The following is a 17,910-nucleotide window of genomic DNA, read 5'->3' as shown; positions in this document are numbered from 1 at the left end:
TGGGATTATATTAGAGAGATGAAGGACCGCACTTGGACTGGGTGCACTCTAAATTGCTAGATGATCAAGTGGCCTTAGTCTCAGACAGGAAAACTGTACTGAATTCTGCACTGAGATTTTCCTGACACTGAGTCAATAACGTTGGCGGCTCCTCAGGGGCCTTGATCCAAAGCATGTATATCTGATTATGTTTTATTCTTTCAAGTTCCATTCATGGGAACTGGGCTTACGCTTTTATGTAAGTAGCAGAAATGTTTGGTCTAAGAAATAAACTTTGCATGTGGTTCTTAACAGGCCACCACCGTTGACGTGGAGTCAAAGCAGACTCGGCCGATTTAATGGAGCGACTTCTGCACGAAATAGGCTTCACTTTATATTGTATCGAGATTTGAGCGACGGTAGTGACACGTGAACAGAGTCGAGAGCAGTTTGGAACGTAGCTCGCGCTCCAAATTGACAGACCTTGTCCAATTTTTAAGGCAATTTTGAATAATCAGGCACTGGTGACATTCGGACCAGGATCTTCTCACAGCGTCACTTTGCTTCACATGAACCTACACCTTGAAAACGACTGCTTCCTGTCACTTTCTCTGACAAAATCCATTGCTGTTGTGACCCCCGGAGGACCGTGTCGGCCACCTCTGCGTGACAGCGCCTGCTTAGTGGAGGTAACCGTTACCCGGGCCTGCATAACACTGTTTATACTCCGCGAACCACTTTGAGACATGCAAGGCCACCTTGCCCTGTTAACAAACACTGAGGATTTCACGATGTTTACTCTGTATATACAGGAGTCAGCTTAAATAAGATTTCCACGAACGCTGGATCCCCAGAAAACTGATGGACTAGATTAGACTTTGGCCGACAGCATAGAACTCGTGGCTTTTTGGACCATTTTGACCCAAGCAATGTTAATAAAACATAAATATTTATGTAACTACGGGTTCTTTGCTCTGCACAGAGGCCAAACATACAATCTGTGCTGAATATTATGATACAGCACAGATTTGTCGAAACCATCAAAACATTCTGAGAAACAGCCCAGTGTGTGTGCAGCATGTATGTCTCCTAGGTCTACTGATGGAAAAATGCAATATTTGTATAGGAACAACTATGACAGGCAATATGAAGTTCATAGTCCACCTGTCTGTCTTATATAACACTAATAATGTGTTGATTTCCCCTGGTGGCGCTCAGAGGCCGTGCTTTGATGTCTCTTGTGAATTGTATTCTGACTTCATATCTATAAATACCAACAGACTTTATTGAACTTTGTGTCTCAGCTTTCTTATTAGCTTTGAGGTTTGTGTGCAGATATTTAGGCCTAGAACTTATTGTGGTATCCATATTGTCAGCTTTTTATATTTTAGTGGATTACTATTAACTTACTACTACTATTAAAGTAGCAGTTTACTAATATATAATAGCAATTTTCTTACTGTTATGTGTTCTCTAACAAGGTAGAACTAATCATAATCAGATCAATCATACAGTGCTGATAAGTTTGCTCAGTGTCTTCCTACAGTAAGTTTACTATATGAATGAAGGGAGATTGGCTAAAGGTCATAAATGCTTCTCTTAGGTCTCCGTGCCCTCTAGTGAGATCAACACGAAGCATTTTTTGACATGGGTAGAGATTGAGGAGGGGTAGAGGTGCATATGGCAGGCCTTTTTACCATTTTAGGGTTTTAAACTGACTATCCACAATTGCATTTTCGATATCTAAAGTAGCAAATAGACATTGTGACTAGTCAGAATTATAATTCAAGATAACCACAACTGACTAGGAAGGATTACTGTAGAAATCTACACTTAAATTTTAACTTAAATCCTCAATTCAATTTCCAATATGTTAAGTGGTGTCGGTGCGTATTTCTGCCTAATGAAAACTGTAATTAAAGATATCCTCAACTACATTTTGACTAGGCACAATTTGAATTTTGGATACCTGAAATAATTCCATTTTAACAACACAATTCCAATTATATAATTATATTTTAAAGATATTTGAACCTTAATGGATATCTAAAACCAAGATATTACTGGACGTAATTAAATTGTAGATATCTTGCTGCCTTAAATGTAGAGGCAGATCTTTACTATAGGCAGTGGATTTCTGCTTCTATAGTCATGAATTGAGTCAGTCTTGTCATAGTTGCGTGTCGTCGGCAGAGGGCGTCACTGAGCATGACACGATAAAAGACAGGTTTAGAGAAGTTTAAAGGACACGTTTAGGATATTATTTACAATTTTTAATAAAATATTTATGTATTACGCATTTTTTTATGAACACAAATAAGTAGTTTTGCACGTTCGATCCTCGTCTTCAGCATAAAGCTGGATTCCACAAATACCAAAGCGTCTGCGCCTCCCAGTCATGCGCTCGTCTTTGGGCACCAGCACATGACTTCCTCACCACCGGGTTCTGCGAGCAGCAGCAGCGGTCGGTCCACCGGGACCCACGGCCACTGTAGCGGCGGTGGGTCGCTTTGCGTCACGCGGCGCTTCGTCTCCTGCTGGTGTCACATGACCGCGAGCTCCACACATTTGCGGAAGGAAGCAGTCGACGCGACCGCCGCGTCGAAAGGGTCCGTGCGCCGCACGGGAGTGCGGGGAGGTGTGAAGTTCCGATCCAGATGGAACGTGGACCGAGACGCCGGCACGGGACGCGCGCGCGGTGAGTCGCGTCATAGTTACTTGTTGCTTTGAAAAGCCTTGACAAACGGTTCAGATCGAGGAAGTAGCGTGTGTGGAACATAAACAAGTAAAGTCATGACAGAAACGGGATGTGAAAAACCAGGGAGCAGCTTCACGTCACTGTTTACCGTCGGCTCCGTTCAAAGAACCAGCGACCGGCTGCTTTCAAATGATTTTCACCACATGCACGGACAAACAGCGGGACACTTTGTTCCTCGTTAAACCGTCACGGAAGTGCTGCAAGAAGTAAAACATGCTTTCAAACCTTTAAACTGTTAATACAACTGCCTATCAGTGCTTTAGTAGTTTATACCCCAACTTTAAAGATGTGAACCCCCTCCTCACTCCAGAACATGTCAGTCTCCCAATAATCAAAACCTGTGCCTGTGTAAAAGCCTGGGTTTTATCCCCTATAGATAATAACGCACATGGAGTGCACGGCCTGAATGTGAAACCGCAGTGAAGCAGGACTGGGGCTTCTGGAATCAGGATGAAGTGCTTGCTCATAGCCAGTGAGAGTGCCGAGGTGCTCTTCCACTGGACCGACCCAGACTTTCAGCAGAGCATCCAGGAGCAGTATGGCTCGTCCCAGGAGGAGGGCCAGGGGGTGAGGAGGACGCACATTCTGCACACATATGGTTCACATGTTTTTTTTTAATTTCTAAATGTCTTAAACCCCCCCCCCCCTTTCTTTTAATTTCTCAGCTTCCTGCGTTCGAGGACAGCATCAGCACCCTGTTCGCTCCCATCGTCATCTCCTGCAGCACCATGATGGACCGGCTGGGCGACGGCTACACCTCCTTCACCGCCGAAAACAACCACCTCTACATTCTACACCAGGTAGCAGCAGCAACAACACAGTAAAATGCTAGTGGACTTCCTAAATGCAGCCCTCGCTCACACAGAAGCATCGCGTTCGTCATGTGAGTCTTGTTAGTGAATCAAACCGGGCTTTGTCCTCCTGCAGCACATGATGCATTGCTGAGTCCCCAGCGCTGGCCTTGTTTGCGACCCTCGCGGCGCTCAGATGCTTGTCGGTGCTCTCTGTGCCCAGGTCGACGAGTGCGTCTACATCGCCGTGAACGGGGACGGCGAGGAGGGCGAGGACGACCTGAGGAGGAAGATCTACGTGATGAAGAAGCTGATCGAGGTGCTGTTCGGCATGGTGACCCTCAGCAGCCCCCTCCTCAGGAAAGAGTAAGGCGGTGTGTGTGTGTGTGTGTGTGTGTGTGTGTGTGTGTGTGTGTGTGTGTGTGTGCGTGCAGCTTAAAGGTGGAGCTGCGTGACCTGCTCCCTTTGCTTCCAGGCTGCGGCCGCAGGACACGGAGCGACGGGCGCGGCTGTGGAAGCATCTGCAGGGCCTGCTGGACACCTACTGCCGCCTCAGGGACAGCGACCAGAGCTTCTTAGTGGAGGTGACACTCAGTGCTTCACCCAGCAGCTTGAAAAAAGGCTGAAACATTGAATGTTTCTGTCGCCATCAAAAGCTCTAACCTTCTCAAATCCGTCCACTAGGTGGCAGAACCAGACGCACACGTCATTTCCTCACTGTTTTATCCCCTTTATGAGTGTTCGGGCTGAGCCTAACGAACCTGCCTCCTCTCAGGCCGTGGAGCGGCTCATCCACCCCACGCTGTGCGAGCAGTGCATCGAGTTCCTGGAGCGGCGCCTGGTCCAGCAGCTCAACAGCAGCGCGGAGCGCGCGGGCGAGGAGGTGCTGCACGCCTTCATCCTGGTCCACACCAAGCTGCTGGCCTTCTACTCCAGGTGCGTGTCGCCGCGCATGTCTAACGGAGCGTCGCTAACGGAGCGCGCGCGCATGCGTTGTGGTGACTCGGCTCCTGTCGTCGCAGCCGCAGCGCGAGCGCACTGTCCACCTCGGACCTCCTGACCCTCATCGTTATGGCCCAGAACATGTACCCCAGCAGCGCGGACCTGGACGACCCGGGCCCTGAGGTAGGAGACACTCCCACCGCTCACTCTGAAGCATGGGAATGATTAGCTTCTCGTTATTGAGCATCCATTTCTGTGTGTTTGCCTTTGAAGGACATTGACAGCACATCAGGTTCTGGTCAAGAGAGTTATTACACGCCTGAACCCTCCCCCACAGACAACGACTCAAGCGATTCAGGTGGGTTAAATAGCCACTGTGTGTGTGATTACATCATCACTCATCATTACAGTTGTTTTGTATTGTCCCTGCAGACAAGCCACTTATAGGAGGTACTCCCGTCTTTGAGTTCATTGACCCAGATGTGCAGGTGAGTGCATTGTGGTCCATAACATAAAGGTTGATTCCGTACAGAACGACCTGTGTGACGGACAGCTGTGTCCAGATGGCGGAGGACAGCCTGCAGACCCTGGAGGTGCCTCCGCCCGACCCCTCAACCCCGTGCAGAGTCTTCCTAGAGGTGTCGGGCAAAGACGGGCTGTATCCCATGATGCCTCACTCCCTGTACTGTCTGCCACTGTGGCCTGGTATCACACTAGTGCTGCTTGCCAAGGTTGGTGGATATCCACGCACATCTGCTTCCTTCCATCTGCCTGTTGTGTGGTTTGAGCGTGTAGCGGACGCATCCACTGCGCTTGTACGTCTGTGCGTCAGGTTCCTACCAGTGCTGTGGCCATGTCGGTGTATACGTTTCTGGAGGCGTTCGCTAAGCTGGAGAAGCGTTTACACGAAGGCCACGAAGGCTCCGCAGCTACAAGAGGTCAACTGAGCGTGCATGAGCTCCGCCACAAACTGGACAAATTCATTAAAGCCCTGGCACAGAGTGAGATTCAGGTGTGTAGCTGTAGATTTATTATGTGTTAACTCAAGACTCCCAACAGCTTAGTCGTTTTTTTTTTGTTTTTTTTTACCCAGACGGCACATTTGCAAAATGTCTGGACCGAGTTCAAGAACCGAGCCTTTGCTAAAGGAGGACCTGGCCTCAGCAAAGGGTGAGGATCCTCCGCTGACCAAAACGCTTCACAGCTCAACTGCCCTCGTGATCGTTCCACTGGCGTTTTCTCTGCAGACTAATCGGATGGTGTAAAAATATGAAGACCCAGCTGTGTGGTATCTACCGACAGTGTTTCCTCATCGAGTCTGGGTCAGCCCACGTGCCTCGTCATCTCTCCTCTGCACTGCAGGAGCGAGCCCAAACCATGGTGCAGTGTGTATCGAGATGTCACATCTTTTACTTCTCATTATCTTCTTTGTTTCCTTGTCTTTCATTGTAATTGTGGTTCTGTTCTTTCTTTTACTCTCCCAGAGACACACTGATGGACTGGAAGGACTTCCTGTTGGTGAAAAGCAAGAGGAATATCACCATGGTGTCATATCCTATTAGCAAAATAGCCTCTAGAAAGTCTTTGAGTTATGACTGCAGTTATCGTGAGCGTATTGATCTTGACCCAGTGCGTCCTTACTTACCTGGAGGACTTCCCAGGGCTCATCCATTTTATCTGCGTGGACCGATCCACCGGCCAAATGATTGCACCGTCCCTCAGCATTACAGAACGCACCACGTCTGAGCTGGGGAAGGGGCCAGTGGCGCAGTTCATCAAAAGCAAGGTCAGCCGTGTGTGTGTGTGTGTGCGTGCGTGCGTGCGTGCGTGCGTGCGTGCGTGCGTGCGTGCGTGCGTGCGTGCGTGCGTGCGTGCGTGCGTGCGTGCGTGCGTGCGCACTAATAGTTTTTTAGTGTTTGTTCGTGATGTGAAGGTGTGGAGTCTGGTCAATACGACGCGACACTACCTCCGCAAGGGTTACTCCACGGTCACCCTGCGGGATGGAGATTTCTACTTCTGCTACTTTCTTTGGTTCGAAAATGAAACTGTAAGTCACACATTCACTGATGGGTCATCATTAACTGTAAAATGGTCAAACGTGACGTACGGCGTTCCATAACGTTCATATCTCATCCATCAGGGCTATAAGCTGGATGCAGGGGAGATTCCCATCCTTCCCGATGACTCCGCCCCCATCGGGATGCTCGCCTGGAACTACTACAGGTGAGAAGCCTGAGCCTGAGGAAGCTGGATGTGATTCATTCAGGGTGCGCCGCTGACCACAGAGGGTGGTGTTTCACAGGAAGCTGCTGCGCTACTACAGCAAGAATCACCAGGGCGAGGTGGTGAAGTGCTACGAGCTGCTGACGGTTCACCTGGGGGTCATCCCCACTGAGATCATCCTGCAGCACTGCAGACAGCTGGCGAGCAAACTGTGGGAGCCGTCGCGCAATCCACTGCTGTGACCACACACGCACAACAACACGCTTCTTGTGCTGCCAAAAAAAGCTCTCTAGATATTTAAAGTGACAATTTTTCATTTTGTTGTCTGAGATAATTGTCTGAAGCACTTAAATGATCAAAGGCAGTAAAACCTCACTGTGCACTATTATTGCGCTTGATGCCACACCTCCATTGCTGTAGATTATATGAATATATTTGAATTCTCATTTATGACAATTTGTGATATTACTGATATTTTTTCATTGTTTTTAAATTTTGCAGCTGACTTTGCAGAAACTGTCCTTTTTTGCAGCCGATGATGTGATACTGTACAACTTCTGGAGAAAAAACAATAAATAGCAGTAGTCTCACATACAGGTTATTTCTCATTACTTTACATGCACAGGTGGGAGGCGGAGGGTTTTAAATGGCATGTGCTCAGGTTAGTCTTTGGGTCGCGAGCTGATGTTTGGAGGGGATTTTTGCTCGTCTGGGCGCTCCTGGTGCTGTGCAGGTATGATCCTCGCAGCACAGCTCTGACAGATCCCACGCAGCGTCCCGTTGTGGAGGAGGAGGAGGAGTGCGTGTCGAGTTCAGGGTTTCATCAGCCTCTGCCTGAGTAACTCACACGGCTCCTGTGAGGTCAGTCACAGCTCCTGCAGCCACCAGGTCCCTCAAGAACAGTTTCTCTGCGCTGACGTCATGCACCACCTGAAGGATGATGATAAAACCAGCCATGAATGACTCACCGGAGGCAAAAAGCAGGCGCTTCCAATCCTCCCCAACGTAGCGTTGATTACAACTCACTTGAACCTTCATCGCAGCCATGCGTAGGGCCTCGTAGTAGTGGAGCCTGGCCTCCGGGTGCTGCATGTCGTACCCGAACCCTGCAAGGCTCACCTGGTCACACAGCTGCAGGGCCAGCACCACGGCGCTGGCGCCAAGTGTTGGGACCTTCTGTGTGAGGAGAGAAAGTTCTGACCTGAGCTTTGTCCTTTTCAGGATGGTTTAGTCTGTCTGCATATAGTCTGAATGTATCCAGCTTACATTTTCCTGCCTCTGAGCATATCTCTGTACGGCCTGTACTGTCTGGTGAATGATCTCTGGGTGGAGGATTCTGAAGTTTTCTGCCCTCAGGGGAATATCATCCACCACCTCCTTCCAGAACCACAGTTTGGACCAGAAGCTCTATTAAAGGCCATGCAAGCAGATGTTGGGCAGGAGTGTGACGGTGTGACGCCAGTGGAGCAACACGAGTTCCTGTGGTAAAGCGGAATTTGTGCAATAGGTCCTGTAGGTGTGCAGCAGTCGTACCAGAGGCTGTTTGGTGATGACAGAAGTGAGCCAGTCCAGGTCCAGACTCTTAAACACCACCAGGGCCACCATGGTGGTCTTGTTGTACTCGTTGGCGGCGTGAGGTGCTCCCTCCGGGTACATCAGGCGGATGGTGGTGCGGGAGCCGGCGTCTCGCTCAAAGCCAGACACTGGAGCGTTGTTCAGCCTGGTGACAGAATGGGAGGAAAACCTTCCTGCTTTTAAATGTGCCCGCTGAGGAATCCGATCAAAGCTCGAGGATGAGCGCGCACCTGATGACGACGTCATACTGATCTATGTGAGATCCAAGATGGCTTCCGTGAAGGACCCCACCGCTGCCCACCACCACGCATCGTCTACAGCTCCTCCCCCTCAGCGACGGCGGCAGGCCGGGCTGAGGCAGAGACGCAAGAGCAAGGGCAACGTGCCCCTCCGTGCCCCGGAGCCCTATTGGAGGGGGCAGATCCCAGCGCAGGGGCCCGTCCTGCTGCACAAACACAGGGAGGTCCAAAAGGCCCGCGGAGGCGGGCAGAGGCTTGAGGTGGTCCACGCTCCAGCGAGGCCGACAGGGGCCTGACAGCAGGGAGGCAGATTGGTTCATCAGGACCTGGGAGGAGAGACGTGAAGAGGTGGGAGGGACCGAGCGGTGCAGATTGGTCGGTTGGTTTTATCTGTACCAGGTTCTTGGGATGCTGGTAGGCATCGCTGAGAGCCGCCGCCTTATTCAAGGGGACATAGGCAGGAAAGAGAATAACTGAGTAGCATCCGATCAGCAGCGCTAAACTGAAGGCGAGGTTCTCCCTTCTAAACAGCAGGGATGAAAAGACAACATAACTGGCCCCATAGCGTTAATTACAGGTATATGTTTACTATCGCAGCATCTGAAGGGACGCACCTGCTCAGGAACAATTCCCCCGAGTCAGCCTTTAGGACCGCTCGCTGGTTCTGAAAGACAAGTGTTGACGTCTCAGCCTCGGCAGCCTCTGGAAACAGAGGGTTCCCCTCGTCTGGGTCCTCCACGCTCAGGTGATTCAGCTTCACCATGGTGCCCGTCCGTCCACAAAGATGAGGTCACAGCTGATTAGAACCTTAATCACTTAATAACAAAACCTCTCTAATAATGCATCTGTGGTAAAGATAAACTTCCCTAAATCAATCATTCGTGTTAAAAGACAACTTACCAGGTTTACTACTAAATGTAAACAGTGTATTGACATGTTTCTCACATGCTAAGACATCAGGAGGCAGATCTGACTAATGAGTAGGACACAACTCACGGCCGGTCTGGTGGATCCGTTAGCTGATCGTTCTCTGCATGGCTGAAGGGAAAGGAGGACAGTCCCTGAATGTGCTGTGCAGCTAAAATGGCTGCTGCTGAACTGAGCCACTTCCCTCAATAACACTGGTTAACCATTAACGTGTCACTTCTGACAGGAATGCCTGCATAATAAAGACTGCAACCAAAAGGTCAGCAACACAGAGGAAGCGTCCAGAAAACAGCTGAGTGAAATAATAATATTGAGACTTATATGTTGACTTATATTGATTTATTTATCATTATTTAATTTATTTATTCATTTCAATTGCATCTATACATTTTTTCTCTAATGGAAAAATCCCCAAAGCTGAGTTTGACCAGTGCCTGATCAGATATTTACAAGGTATCACTTGACCGTAATGAAAAACTGTCATAATCCCCTAAAACAGTCTGTTTACGAGGGCTGTGCTTCTGTGCAGGCCGCACCAATAGCAGAGCGAGCGCGGGACCCCGTGGAATGAATGTAACCCCAGCCCGCGGCCTGAGCCCGGCATGCTGGGGCCGGAGCGCCTGTGTGATTCCACGGATGACACAGAGAGCGAGAGCGCGGGGCCCCACACGCACGCACACACCTGTTTTACTGGGCTTACACGACGAGCCGCGTCAACGTGGCATTTCATCTGGACGCCGCTGGTTAAAGTAACACACAGTCGGCTGAGGTGCCCACGGTTTCATTTCCCCACATCTCCTTTTACGCTTTAAAGAAAACAGACACACACAGCTGGGCAGTCTCTATTGTGATGGACCGCAAGACTGGAGTGGAGAACAAGAGCCAGGTACGAGTGAGGACTATTTATATGTCACTATGTGTATGTAGATGTTTGAATACAGCAGCTTGTAGAATACAACCAAAATACTTAAAGTCATCTTTACCACATTACAAACTGAATAGGACCTTCGAACAAAAGACATGGGGAGTCAGCTTCATTATCTACTTGTGGAGATACTGGAAAATTTATAGCAGAAGTTTTCGTGCCTAATTTTTATGCTGTGAATTTCAAGGCAACTGTACGCAGCTCATCTCACCTCATTGGTTCGTTTTCTACTTTCTTTTCTGTTTTGTTCCAGGCGAAGGTCAGAGTCAGTCGGAACACTTCAGACACGCACCGTGACATTTCCCACTTCACTGAAGGGGAGGAGGCCTTGGAAACACGCTCACCTGTGTGTGCAGAGGTCCCTGTGGTGAGCTAGCATTTGCATGAAGCTCATATCGACACACTGCAGCGGTTCATAGTGAGTCTGTGTTCCGTGGGTGCATGTATTCCTTGTATTGACAGACAGGACCACTGCGCACTGCAGAATTCATGAGCGCGGCCAGTCGAGGCCAACTGGATGTAATAGACAAGTATCTGGCTGACGGCGGAGACCCCAACGTGCATGATGAGGTGCAGCGAGCTCCTAATGTGACCAACGCGATGCTCCACTTGAAACATGACACAGCAATAATTCTTTCTGTTGTTCATGCGCTTCAGCTGAAGAGGACGGCGCTGCATCGAGCGTCTCTGGAAGGACACACCGCCGTCGTCCAGAGGCTGCTAGACGAAGGGGCCGATATCAACTCTAAAGATGGCGTAAGCTCTGAGGGCCGCGGTGTGTGTGTGCAAAGATGATGTTGCGATTGGGAGAGATTATGGCCGCACTGCTGGGGCTTCCAGCAGCTTGAGGCCCGTGTACTAATAGAACGGGTCCGGCTGCTGGTTTTCAGCTGGGCTCCAGGGCCATACACTGGGCCTGCAGGGGGGGGAGTCTGGGAGTCGTCAAAGCCCTGAAGAGCCGCGGCGCTGACCTCAACATCAGCGATAAGGTGATTTTTTTATTTGACAAAGTCTTGTTTACGCGTTATCGCAGTGTTCATCTTATCTGTGCTTCTGGTTGCACATGGATTTGCATACAAAGGACCCCGTCACAGAGTGTGCTTGTCTCCACGCTGCAGTTGAACAGCACTCCGTTGCACGTAGCCACAAGAACAGGTCACGCTGCTGTGGTGGAGTACCTGCTGTCCTCCGGTGCCAAGATCGACTCCAGGGACCGGGTACGCGCCAACTTTTCTTTACTTTGCATCATTGTCTCGAGGGTTAGTTGCTTTTTAATGCGTTTCTCTGCTGTCAGGAAGGTGACACCGCCCTGCACGACGCCGTGCATCTCAACAGATACAAGATAGTGAAGCTGCTCCTAATTGCAGGCGCTGACACCCAAATAAGAAACCATGTGCGTTATTCCCCCTGTTCATCAAGTCAGAGTGAAGCTTCATATCACTCAGTGTTTTAGTAGCAAATATTTATTTTATGTCATTGCTTGTTGACTCCAAACAGTATATAATGTTTTAAAAGATTCTCAATCTTACTACAACAACACAAATAAATGTATTTTCTAAGATAAGAAGATGGCTGGATAACATAATACATCCTGTTTGTTGCAGGAGGGAGTGACGGCTGTGCAGCAGGTAAAACAATGGCAGTCTGACATCATGGAAACCCTGCAGAGGCTGGAGATGCTGAAGGAGGTGGAACTGCTGCAGCCTCAAAACGGCACGAGAGAGAAGTAAAGCCCAGCTTATGCACGAGCCTCACGTGCCTTTTCTTTGTCTCAGGTCCAGATACATTCTCACTTTCACTGCAAATCTGTCTTCACCATGTTTGATTATGTGTATCATCGTTCTCTATGTGTAAAAACACAAAATAAAGCTACGTTTATACGTCTGCTTTTAAACTAGGTCCAGACTCAGGCTCCTGTGATTTGTGATGCCTTTGGAGGTTGAATGATATTAACAGTTGGCAATGTAGATAGGTTGACGCTGAATGTAAATGAAGGTGTTGTTGTTTTATTGAGCGACACGGTAGCGGTTTATTGTCATCAGCTGACAATAGCAGAGCTGGCTGGCATACCCTCTGTAAAGTCTGGGATTCAGGGGAGCTCAGTGGACATATTTTCCTTGTGCCATCAGTGGCTTAAATGTTCCTGAGGAAGTCTGATCGCTCTCACTGGGCAAGAAAAAAGCAGACACGTGCATGTACATTACAGCCTTTGCGCTAATATGTGATGAACCTTCAATATCTGAAATGAAAAAATAAAAATGCTTCTATATCCAAATGTTTTAAGTCAAGCTTTTATTAAACACTTCCACCATTTGCCACCTATAGTACATACACAGACTTTCATCAGCAGAATGAGGGGATACTGTGCAGTAGGCTTCTCTAAGAGCACTCAAAGCAACACTATATTGTCACTGGAAAAAAGGGTAACCATGGCAATGATATTTTCCAGGCAGGTGAAAGCCTGGACAGGCACGCTTTGTTTCAAGTTGGAAATAGATGTGGTGTTCTAACGCGTTTAGTTCCACACAGGCAGGACTGTGTTTAGGCAAAGGCGGCTTTGAGCAGGCATCACGTCCAACGTGGTGGAAAGGGAAAATCCTATGACATGGTTTGAAATGCAGCATACAGTATTACACGTAATGTTAACGGGTCACTGTGTGTTTGGAGATGGGGACGGGTCTGCGTCTGTGCCGCTGCAGGAAGGGGCCCCGTAAAAAACAGCACAGGCACAACAACAAATTACAACAGAATGTCATTTCTCCTCTGATTAATTATCAATTCCATTGTTCCTCTGGAGCACGTGCACCCAAGGCAAATGGGTCCTTATTGATTTGTCTTTGTCATTTGTAAGAAATGACACATATTATAGGCCTATGCCTATTATATCCTTCGATTGTCTTTGGTTTTATGTAGACAACCCTAGACAAGCTGAGTCTACACGGGACTAGTAAGGCCTATTACTTCTTCAAGTACTGAATTAATATGTAATCACAGATCAGCTGTGATCGGCTGTAAAGGTAAATGAAATTATCCTCCCTCAATCATAGTCTTAGATGTGTATCTGAACCCATTTTATGCATGACAAATGAAATGATTATGTCTTAATTCATTTCAAAAGGTCTGAACAAGTACAATCATTAACAATAAACATCTTGCAGAAAATAACAAACGTTCACATCACAAGCACTTGAACAACGCTTCTACAAGTGTCTTCCATTCAGCTGCCTCGAGTACGAGATGCTATACACCCCTAATTAAATGCATTTCACTGTGATTCTCGTTCCTTACAAACGCGGAGGGTGTCCAGTCTTTCAGGGGCAATTATTCAGGTAGGTGTTCATCCTCCTCTCCAATGACTGCACTCAGTGGGAGGGTTGTTAAAGTGACTTGGCGTGAAACTCAGCACCAGATTAGCAACGTGTCTGTCCGCGTGAAGGCAGTCGTCAGTCAGAGCTCAAACTCATTAGGCTGACAGACACTATCGGGCAAATGATGCTGGAGTGGGGGACGCAGAGGGCAGAGTACAGTATGTCATCTGCTTTTTAGATGGACGCCCTTGAAGTACACTCTTGTACTAAAATGTCTTTAAGGCAAATGTAACCACTGAACAGCACAACAGTAAAATGCATTCCTTAAATTAAGGTTTGCAGCAGCACTGTTACTTCAGATGTTAGAGATTTTTGTACATAAACATATTTAAAATTCTAATTACTATAAATCAACATTTACTTGTGAGCATTTTTCAGACCTGACAATCATATCAAAAGCATATCCTGCTTCACAACTGTCTGAATGCAATTAAAATCTAAATTCCTAACTAGAGTTGTGGAGCCATTGCTTCCTATGAAGTTAACAACACTATCCCTAAGCAGGAAAAAGCAGGTTTCTCCTTGGACTTGGTGGATTTATTGTGTGCTGATGTTCTGTGGTTCCGTTTCCTGTTCTTTTATGCCAGGATGATGTGTACATTTATACTCATCCCTGATCCTCTTGTTTTACATGCTGGCCCCATTTCCCCACCCTCTGGCTCGTCTGTTAGTCAGTGTATTGATAGCTTGATCTGTTGGTTCCTGCTCTGCAGTGACTTTGTCCCTTAGTAGTTCAGATCTCTGTCATCTCACTGTGAATTAATTGTCAGCTCCTGCTTCGTGCAGCGCTTTACATTTTCTTGTTTTCCTGAATATAGGATTTGCAGCCTCGTTGTGAATCTTGCGTCTAACCTGTTAGCTATTGTGTTCGTGACAGTAAAAGCATCAACATAAATGTGTTATGTCCCCCACTGCACGCATGCATGTGCGTTGCCATGCCTGTGTGTTCAAAAACAGCAAATGGTCTTTTCCTTATTACTTTTGGGACATATTGGACAATTTTAGGGTGATTTCATCTAATTAGTAGTAACTACTCCTACTAAATATGAATTACACATGTATATGTGAACACTAACTCTATTCAATTCTTGAGTATAAGAACCAAAACAATTATAAACAGCCACATTTACTGTTTGTGTGACTTGAGAGAGTTAGAGATGTGCTTCTTGTGTTGTGCATTTTAAATCAACGATCATTGTTTGGCCTAATTGCATTTGCTTTCTTAGTTTGTGTGTGTGTGTGTGTGGGTGTGCGTGTGTGTGTGTGTGTGGTGGGGGGGGGGGGGGGGGGGGGGGGTATTGAATATGCGGACAAAGACAAAGGTAAGGTGTGGTCAAAAACAGAGCAAACACAGAGAAGAGCTGGAGGGGGGTCCACGGCCCCGAGGCCCCCTGGGAGGTGGTGGAGGCCTGGCTGTGTCTCCTCCAGACGGGGCGGCGGTCAGAGCACCAGACAGCGGGCGTTGGCGGCGGACGCCTGCGCGTGCTGCACCACGCCCGGACACCTCTCTCTCTTCTGCAGCTTGTGGTTTTGAAAAAAGCCCTCGTTTCGAGGGACGCCGTGAGAGCCGTCCGGAAAAGTCAATAACCCTGGAGGCAACGACGCAGGAGGTTACAAACCCACAGACGCATTTCTGCACCCTCATGAACGCACTCCCAGCGGTGTCATAGACTCACCGCGGCCCTCTACGCGCCCATCTTTGAATTCTCCTTCAAACTTCATGCCATCATATCGACTAAACACCCCCGCACCTTGAAACTTCCCATGTGCGAACTCTCCTTCGTATCTAATGAAAAGCAAACAGAGCGTCGTTAGTATCATCTGGCTGAGGACCACTTTTCTAACTCTGTCCGACAGACCTGGATCCGTCTATAAAGAGAAGAACACCAGAGCCGTGGAAGAGTCCATTCTCGAACTGGCCGGAGTAGCAGGTTCCATCCTGAAACTTGAGCTGGCCGACACCGTGCCTCCGACCTGGGGAGTCGCACAACATCACAATTCATCTTAAAACCGGTGCACACAAGTGAGTCATAATCCTGTTTATTATTTACTTAAATAATACTCAGTGGTTTATATAACTTGATACTGTGGAACCACTATGTATGTCAAGAGTCAGTACATGCTTGGATTTGACTAATTCCACAGAAGTAAATCTCCCATCTGCCTCCTGTGTGGTGAGCATTAAAACACTATAATCCAACAGACTTTGGAATTTGGAAAATACTCAGGATATACCTGCATTACTGTCTATGATCTATTTCCAAATCTTAAAATCCGTGACAGGGCACACGTCTATACAATAAACTCCTACGGTTCCATTTGAACAGTTAAGGAACTAAAACACTGGATTCAGTCCTGTGGATGCTGCATGTAGCAGAAAATCACCACAACCCAGTGCCAGTGCCCTCAGAGCTCGCTCCTGTTTATTGGACTGATTTGGTCTGTTAACATCGGCTGCGAGAGGGGACTCTGTAAGATTCCCTATTAGATCCAAAGGTTAATCCAGAAGATCTGACAAAGCCAGAGCTGGTAAATCCGCTCCTGTCTGTCATGGGTTGTCAATGCTAGCTAATTGGGATTTGACTAGCTGTATGTAAGAGAAGTGCAAGTACCCACTTATCCCACAGATAATACAGTATATACTTTTTATATTTTTTTTAAACACCCAATGTTATTATAGTTGACTTAGATTAAAACATAGAACTGACTATCCAGTCCATATATAACAAACCCAGGATGCATTTACCTGGGCACGTCAGTGTCTCACTATTCCCTCATTCACAACCCTGAAGTATTTAGACAATAAAACTAAGTTTAGGACTGTCTTGCCTTCTTTCCACTCGCCGTGGTACTCTTCTCCACTGGCATAGGTGAAAGATCCCCTGGTCAGAGTCATGGCACCCCTGTTTTCAACACACGCACATTAGGCTCAGCTCCGCGCAGCCTCATGTGACCAGTGTTCAGCCTCTCGATGCTGATGCTCGTATGTGAAGCCAGGCTTAACGCCACCTCACTGGAAAATAACGCTGTGAAAGCGTGACTGTAGAACGGCCGCAGGCATTAAACAAACGCTCCTCACGCGGTGAGCCGCTAACAGTGTTTCTATTTTGCGTCTAAGCAAATGGTTATGTCACACAATGGCAGTCAGGTGTGGTTTTCCCCCTGTGTGTATACGTGTATGGATATTAATTATGAATCAGCTCAACAGAACAGAGGAACACTATCACGCTGGCAGTAGTCGATCAGTGGAGCTTTACATGTTGTTGAACAGACAATCGCCCTTAAAGCCAAGCCTACTGCATTGACTCTAATCTGTAAAACATATCTATAAACGACGGACTATTAACGTTATGATTTACCTGTGCGCTACGTTTGCCTTCTGTGAATCATTGAAAGCACCGTAAAAGAGCCGAGGGGCGTAAAAATGTGAAAACACCGGCTGAGAGCCGTATGTCGCCTTCAGGTGTTCCTCGTCCCCTTAGCTCCGCGTCGAAAAACCGCTTTTAGACGGCAAATTGAAGAGTATATCACTGTGGCTATAATAGAATTGTCATTTTTTCGATTTGCTTCGCGTGCTTTTATTTCATCTTAACGATAGAGAGTAGCGTTGACATAAACCTATCCATCCTTTATCAGTTTATCCGCTGTGTTTATGTTTGGGTTCACGCGCTCTTCCGCCGAAGAGCGTAATAATTCCTGCAGCACGTAAAGGCATCCTTACAACAGCATCACTGCTGCTGCGTTGAACTGCGTGACTGTACTGACTCTCATTGAAAGCTTCATCTGATTGGCCTGGTGTACTACAGCATAGAGACAGTGGCATGTATAACACACTTTATGTCAGCGCCAGCTGAAAATTAAGCCCTGTACTCTTCATAATGAGGAGACTGAGCTATGTGAAATGGTTAAGTAAGTGACTTTGACTGGGTTTGTAGAATAATGCTATTATGAACATTATACATTATACATACAATATTATAGTTTGACTGTTTATTTATAATCGGACCAAATATCTTAAATTATTTGCTGGGATATATGTTACTTGTGTAAGTTGAGTGTAAAGTTGATTAGAGGCCGACTAACTCTTCTTTAAAGTCCAAGGTTGCAGTATAAGATATCCCTCCCACACCTTTTTATTTAAATGTACCATGTTTGCTGCTGTCTTTATGCAGCACATTTCCTC

The 17,910-nt window shown here is 47.4% G+C and overlaps 4 protein-coding genes across 7 annotated transcripts; 2 read left to right on the top strand and 2 right to left on the bottom strand.

Annotated features, from left to right (window-relative positions):
- The first annotated feature begins 2,397 nt into the window (after positions 1-2,397).
- hps1 (HPS1 biogenesis of lysosomal organelles complex 3 subunit 1) lies at positions 2,398-7,285 on the top strand. 2 transcript variants are annotated; one of them, XM_029127569.3, is made up of 18 exons: positions 2,401-2,677; positions 3,114-3,304; positions 3,403-3,537; positions 3,752-3,894; positions 4,004-4,112; positions 4,304-4,464; positions 4,551-4,653; positions 4,744-4,828; positions 4,903-4,958; positions 5,034-5,201; positions 5,303-5,482; positions 5,564-5,640; positions 5,718-5,855; positions 5,955-6,020; positions 6,112-6,256; positions 6,404-6,517; positions 6,611-6,693; positions 6,773-7,285. In XM_029127569.3, exons 2-18 carry the CDS (start codon positions 3,188-3,190, stop codon positions 6,933-6,935), a joined length of 2,043 nt encoding a protein of 680 aa, XP_028983402.1. In that variant the 5' UTR covers positions 2,401-2,677; positions 3,114-3,187; the 3' UTR covers positions 6,936-7,285. The 2 variants fall into 2 exon arrangements, with proteins under 2 accessions (XP_028983403.1, XP_028983402.1); XM_029127570.3 differs by lacking the exons at positions 6,611-6,693; positions 6,773-7,285 and having other exon boundaries at positions 2,398-2,677; positions 5,718-5,850.
- On the bottom strand, positions 7,115-9,629 carry st3gal7 (ST3 beta-galactoside alpha-2,3-sialyltransferase 7). Of its 2 annotated transcripts, none has more exons than XM_029127571.3 (8): positions 9,504-9,629; positions 9,122-9,275; positions 8,904-9,030; positions 8,499-8,833; positions 8,227-8,413; positions 7,960-8,100; positions 7,720-7,869; positions 7,115-7,623 (listed from the first exon to the last, which is right to left on the bottom strand). In XM_029127571.3, exons 2-8 carry the CDS (start codon positions 9,268-9,270, stop codon positions 7,537-7,539), a joined length of 1,176 nt encoding a protein of 391 aa, XP_028983404.1. In that variant the 5' UTR covers positions 9,271-9,275; positions 9,504-9,629; the 3' UTR covers positions 7,115-7,536. The 2 variants fall into 2 exon arrangements, with proteins under 2 accessions (XP_028983404.1, XP_028983405.1); XM_029127572.3 differs by having other exon boundaries at positions 7,720-7,866.
- A 329-nt stretch (positions 9,630-9,958) lies between these two features.
- Positions 9,959-12,634, top strand: ankrd2 (ankyrin repeat domain 2 (stretch responsive muscle)). Its single transcript, XM_029127636.3, has 8 exons — positions 9,959-10,320; positions 10,613-10,726; positions 10,822-10,929; positions 11,017-11,115; positions 11,250-11,348; positions 11,478-11,576; positions 11,654-11,752; positions 11,964-12,634. The coding sequence occupies exons 1-8, from the start codon at positions 10,285-10,287 to the stop codon at positions 12,087-12,089; spliced, it is 780 nt and encodes a 259-aa protein (XP_028983469.1). The 5' UTR covers positions 9,959-10,284; the 3' UTR covers positions 12,090-12,634.
- morn4 (MORN repeat containing 4) lies at positions 12,635-17,351 on the bottom strand. Of its 2 annotated transcripts, none has more exons than XM_029127637.3 (5): positions 17,087-17,351; positions 16,557-16,740; positions 15,587-15,701; positions 15,404-15,513; positions 12,635-15,316 (listed from the first exon to the last, which is right to left on the bottom strand). In XM_029127637.3, the coding sequence occupies exons 2-5, from the start codon at positions 16,621-16,623 to the stop codon at positions 15,168-15,170; spliced, it is 441 nt and encodes a 146-aa protein (XP_028983470.1). In that variant the 5' UTR covers positions 16,624-16,740; positions 17,087-17,351; the 3' UTR covers positions 12,635-15,167. The 2 variants fall into 2 exon arrangements, with proteins under 2 accessions (XP_028983470.1, XP_028983471.1); XM_029127638.3 differs by having other exon boundaries at positions 16,557-16,630; positions 17,087-17,350.
- Between the last annotated feature and the right edge of the window lie 559 nt (positions 17,352-17,910).

This window comes from Betta splendens, chromosome 15, assembly GCF_900634795.4.
Source record: "Betta splendens chromosome 15, fBetSpl5.4, whole genome shotgun sequence".
Classification (NCBI taxonomy): Eukaryota; Metazoa; Chordata; class Actinopteri; order Anabantiformes; family Osphronemidae; genus Betta; species Betta splendens.
Note: the sequence above shows the minus strand (reverse complement) of the source record. Positions and strands in the feature narration are given on the sequence as shown.

Bases quoted from the DNA above. Each gene is read 5' to 3' on its own strand.
- st3gal7 (XM_029127571.3), bottom strand. From the start codon at position 9,270: ATGGTGAAGCTGAATCACCTGAGCGTGGAGGACCCAGACGAGGGGAAC. The intron at 8,414-8,498 runs GTGCGCGCTCAT...TTCTGTCACCAG, and splicing joins CAGTATGACGTCGTCATCAG to GCTGAACAACGCTCCAGTGT. The intron at 8,101-8,226 runs GTACGACTGCTG...GGCCTTTAATAG, and splicing joins TCATCACCAAACAGCCTCTG to AGCTTCTGGTCCAAACTGTG.
- ankrd2 (XM_029127636.3), top strand. From the start codon at position 10,285: ATGGACCGCAAGACTGGAGTGGAGAACAAGAGCCAG. The intron at 11,116-11,249 runs GTAAGCTCTGAG...GCTGGTTTTCAG, and splicing joins ATATCAACTCTAAAGATGGC to CTGGGCTCCAGGGCCATACA. The intron at 11,753-11,963 runs GTGCGTTATTCC...TGTTTGTTGCAG, and splicing joins ACACCCAAATAAGAAACCAT to GAGGGAGTGACGGCTGTGCA.
- morn4 (XM_029127637.3), bottom strand. From the start codon at position 16,623: ATGACTCTGACCAGGGGATCTTTCACCTATGCCAGTGGAGAAGAGTAC. The intron at 15,702-16,556 runs GCAAGACAGTCC...GCGACTCCCCAG, and splicing joins CCACGGCGAGTGGAAAGAAG to GTCGGAGGCACGGTGTCGGC. The intron at 15,514-15,586 runs GTCTGTCGGACA...GCTTTTCATTAG, and splicing joins CTCTTTATAGACGGATCCAG to ATACGAAGGAGAGTTCGCAC.
- hps1 (XM_029127569.3), top strand. From the start codon at position 3,188: ATGAAGTGCTTGCTCATAGCCAGTGAGAGTGCCGAGGTGCTCTTCCAC. The intron at 3,305-3,402 runs GTGAGGAGGACG...TTAATTTCTCAG, and splicing joins CCCAGGAGGAGGGCCAGGGG to CTTCCTGCGTTCGAGGACAG. The intron at 4,959-5,033 runs GTGAGTGCATTG...AGCTGTGTCCAG, and splicing joins TCATTGACCCAGATGTGCAG to ATGGCGGAGGACAGCCTGCA.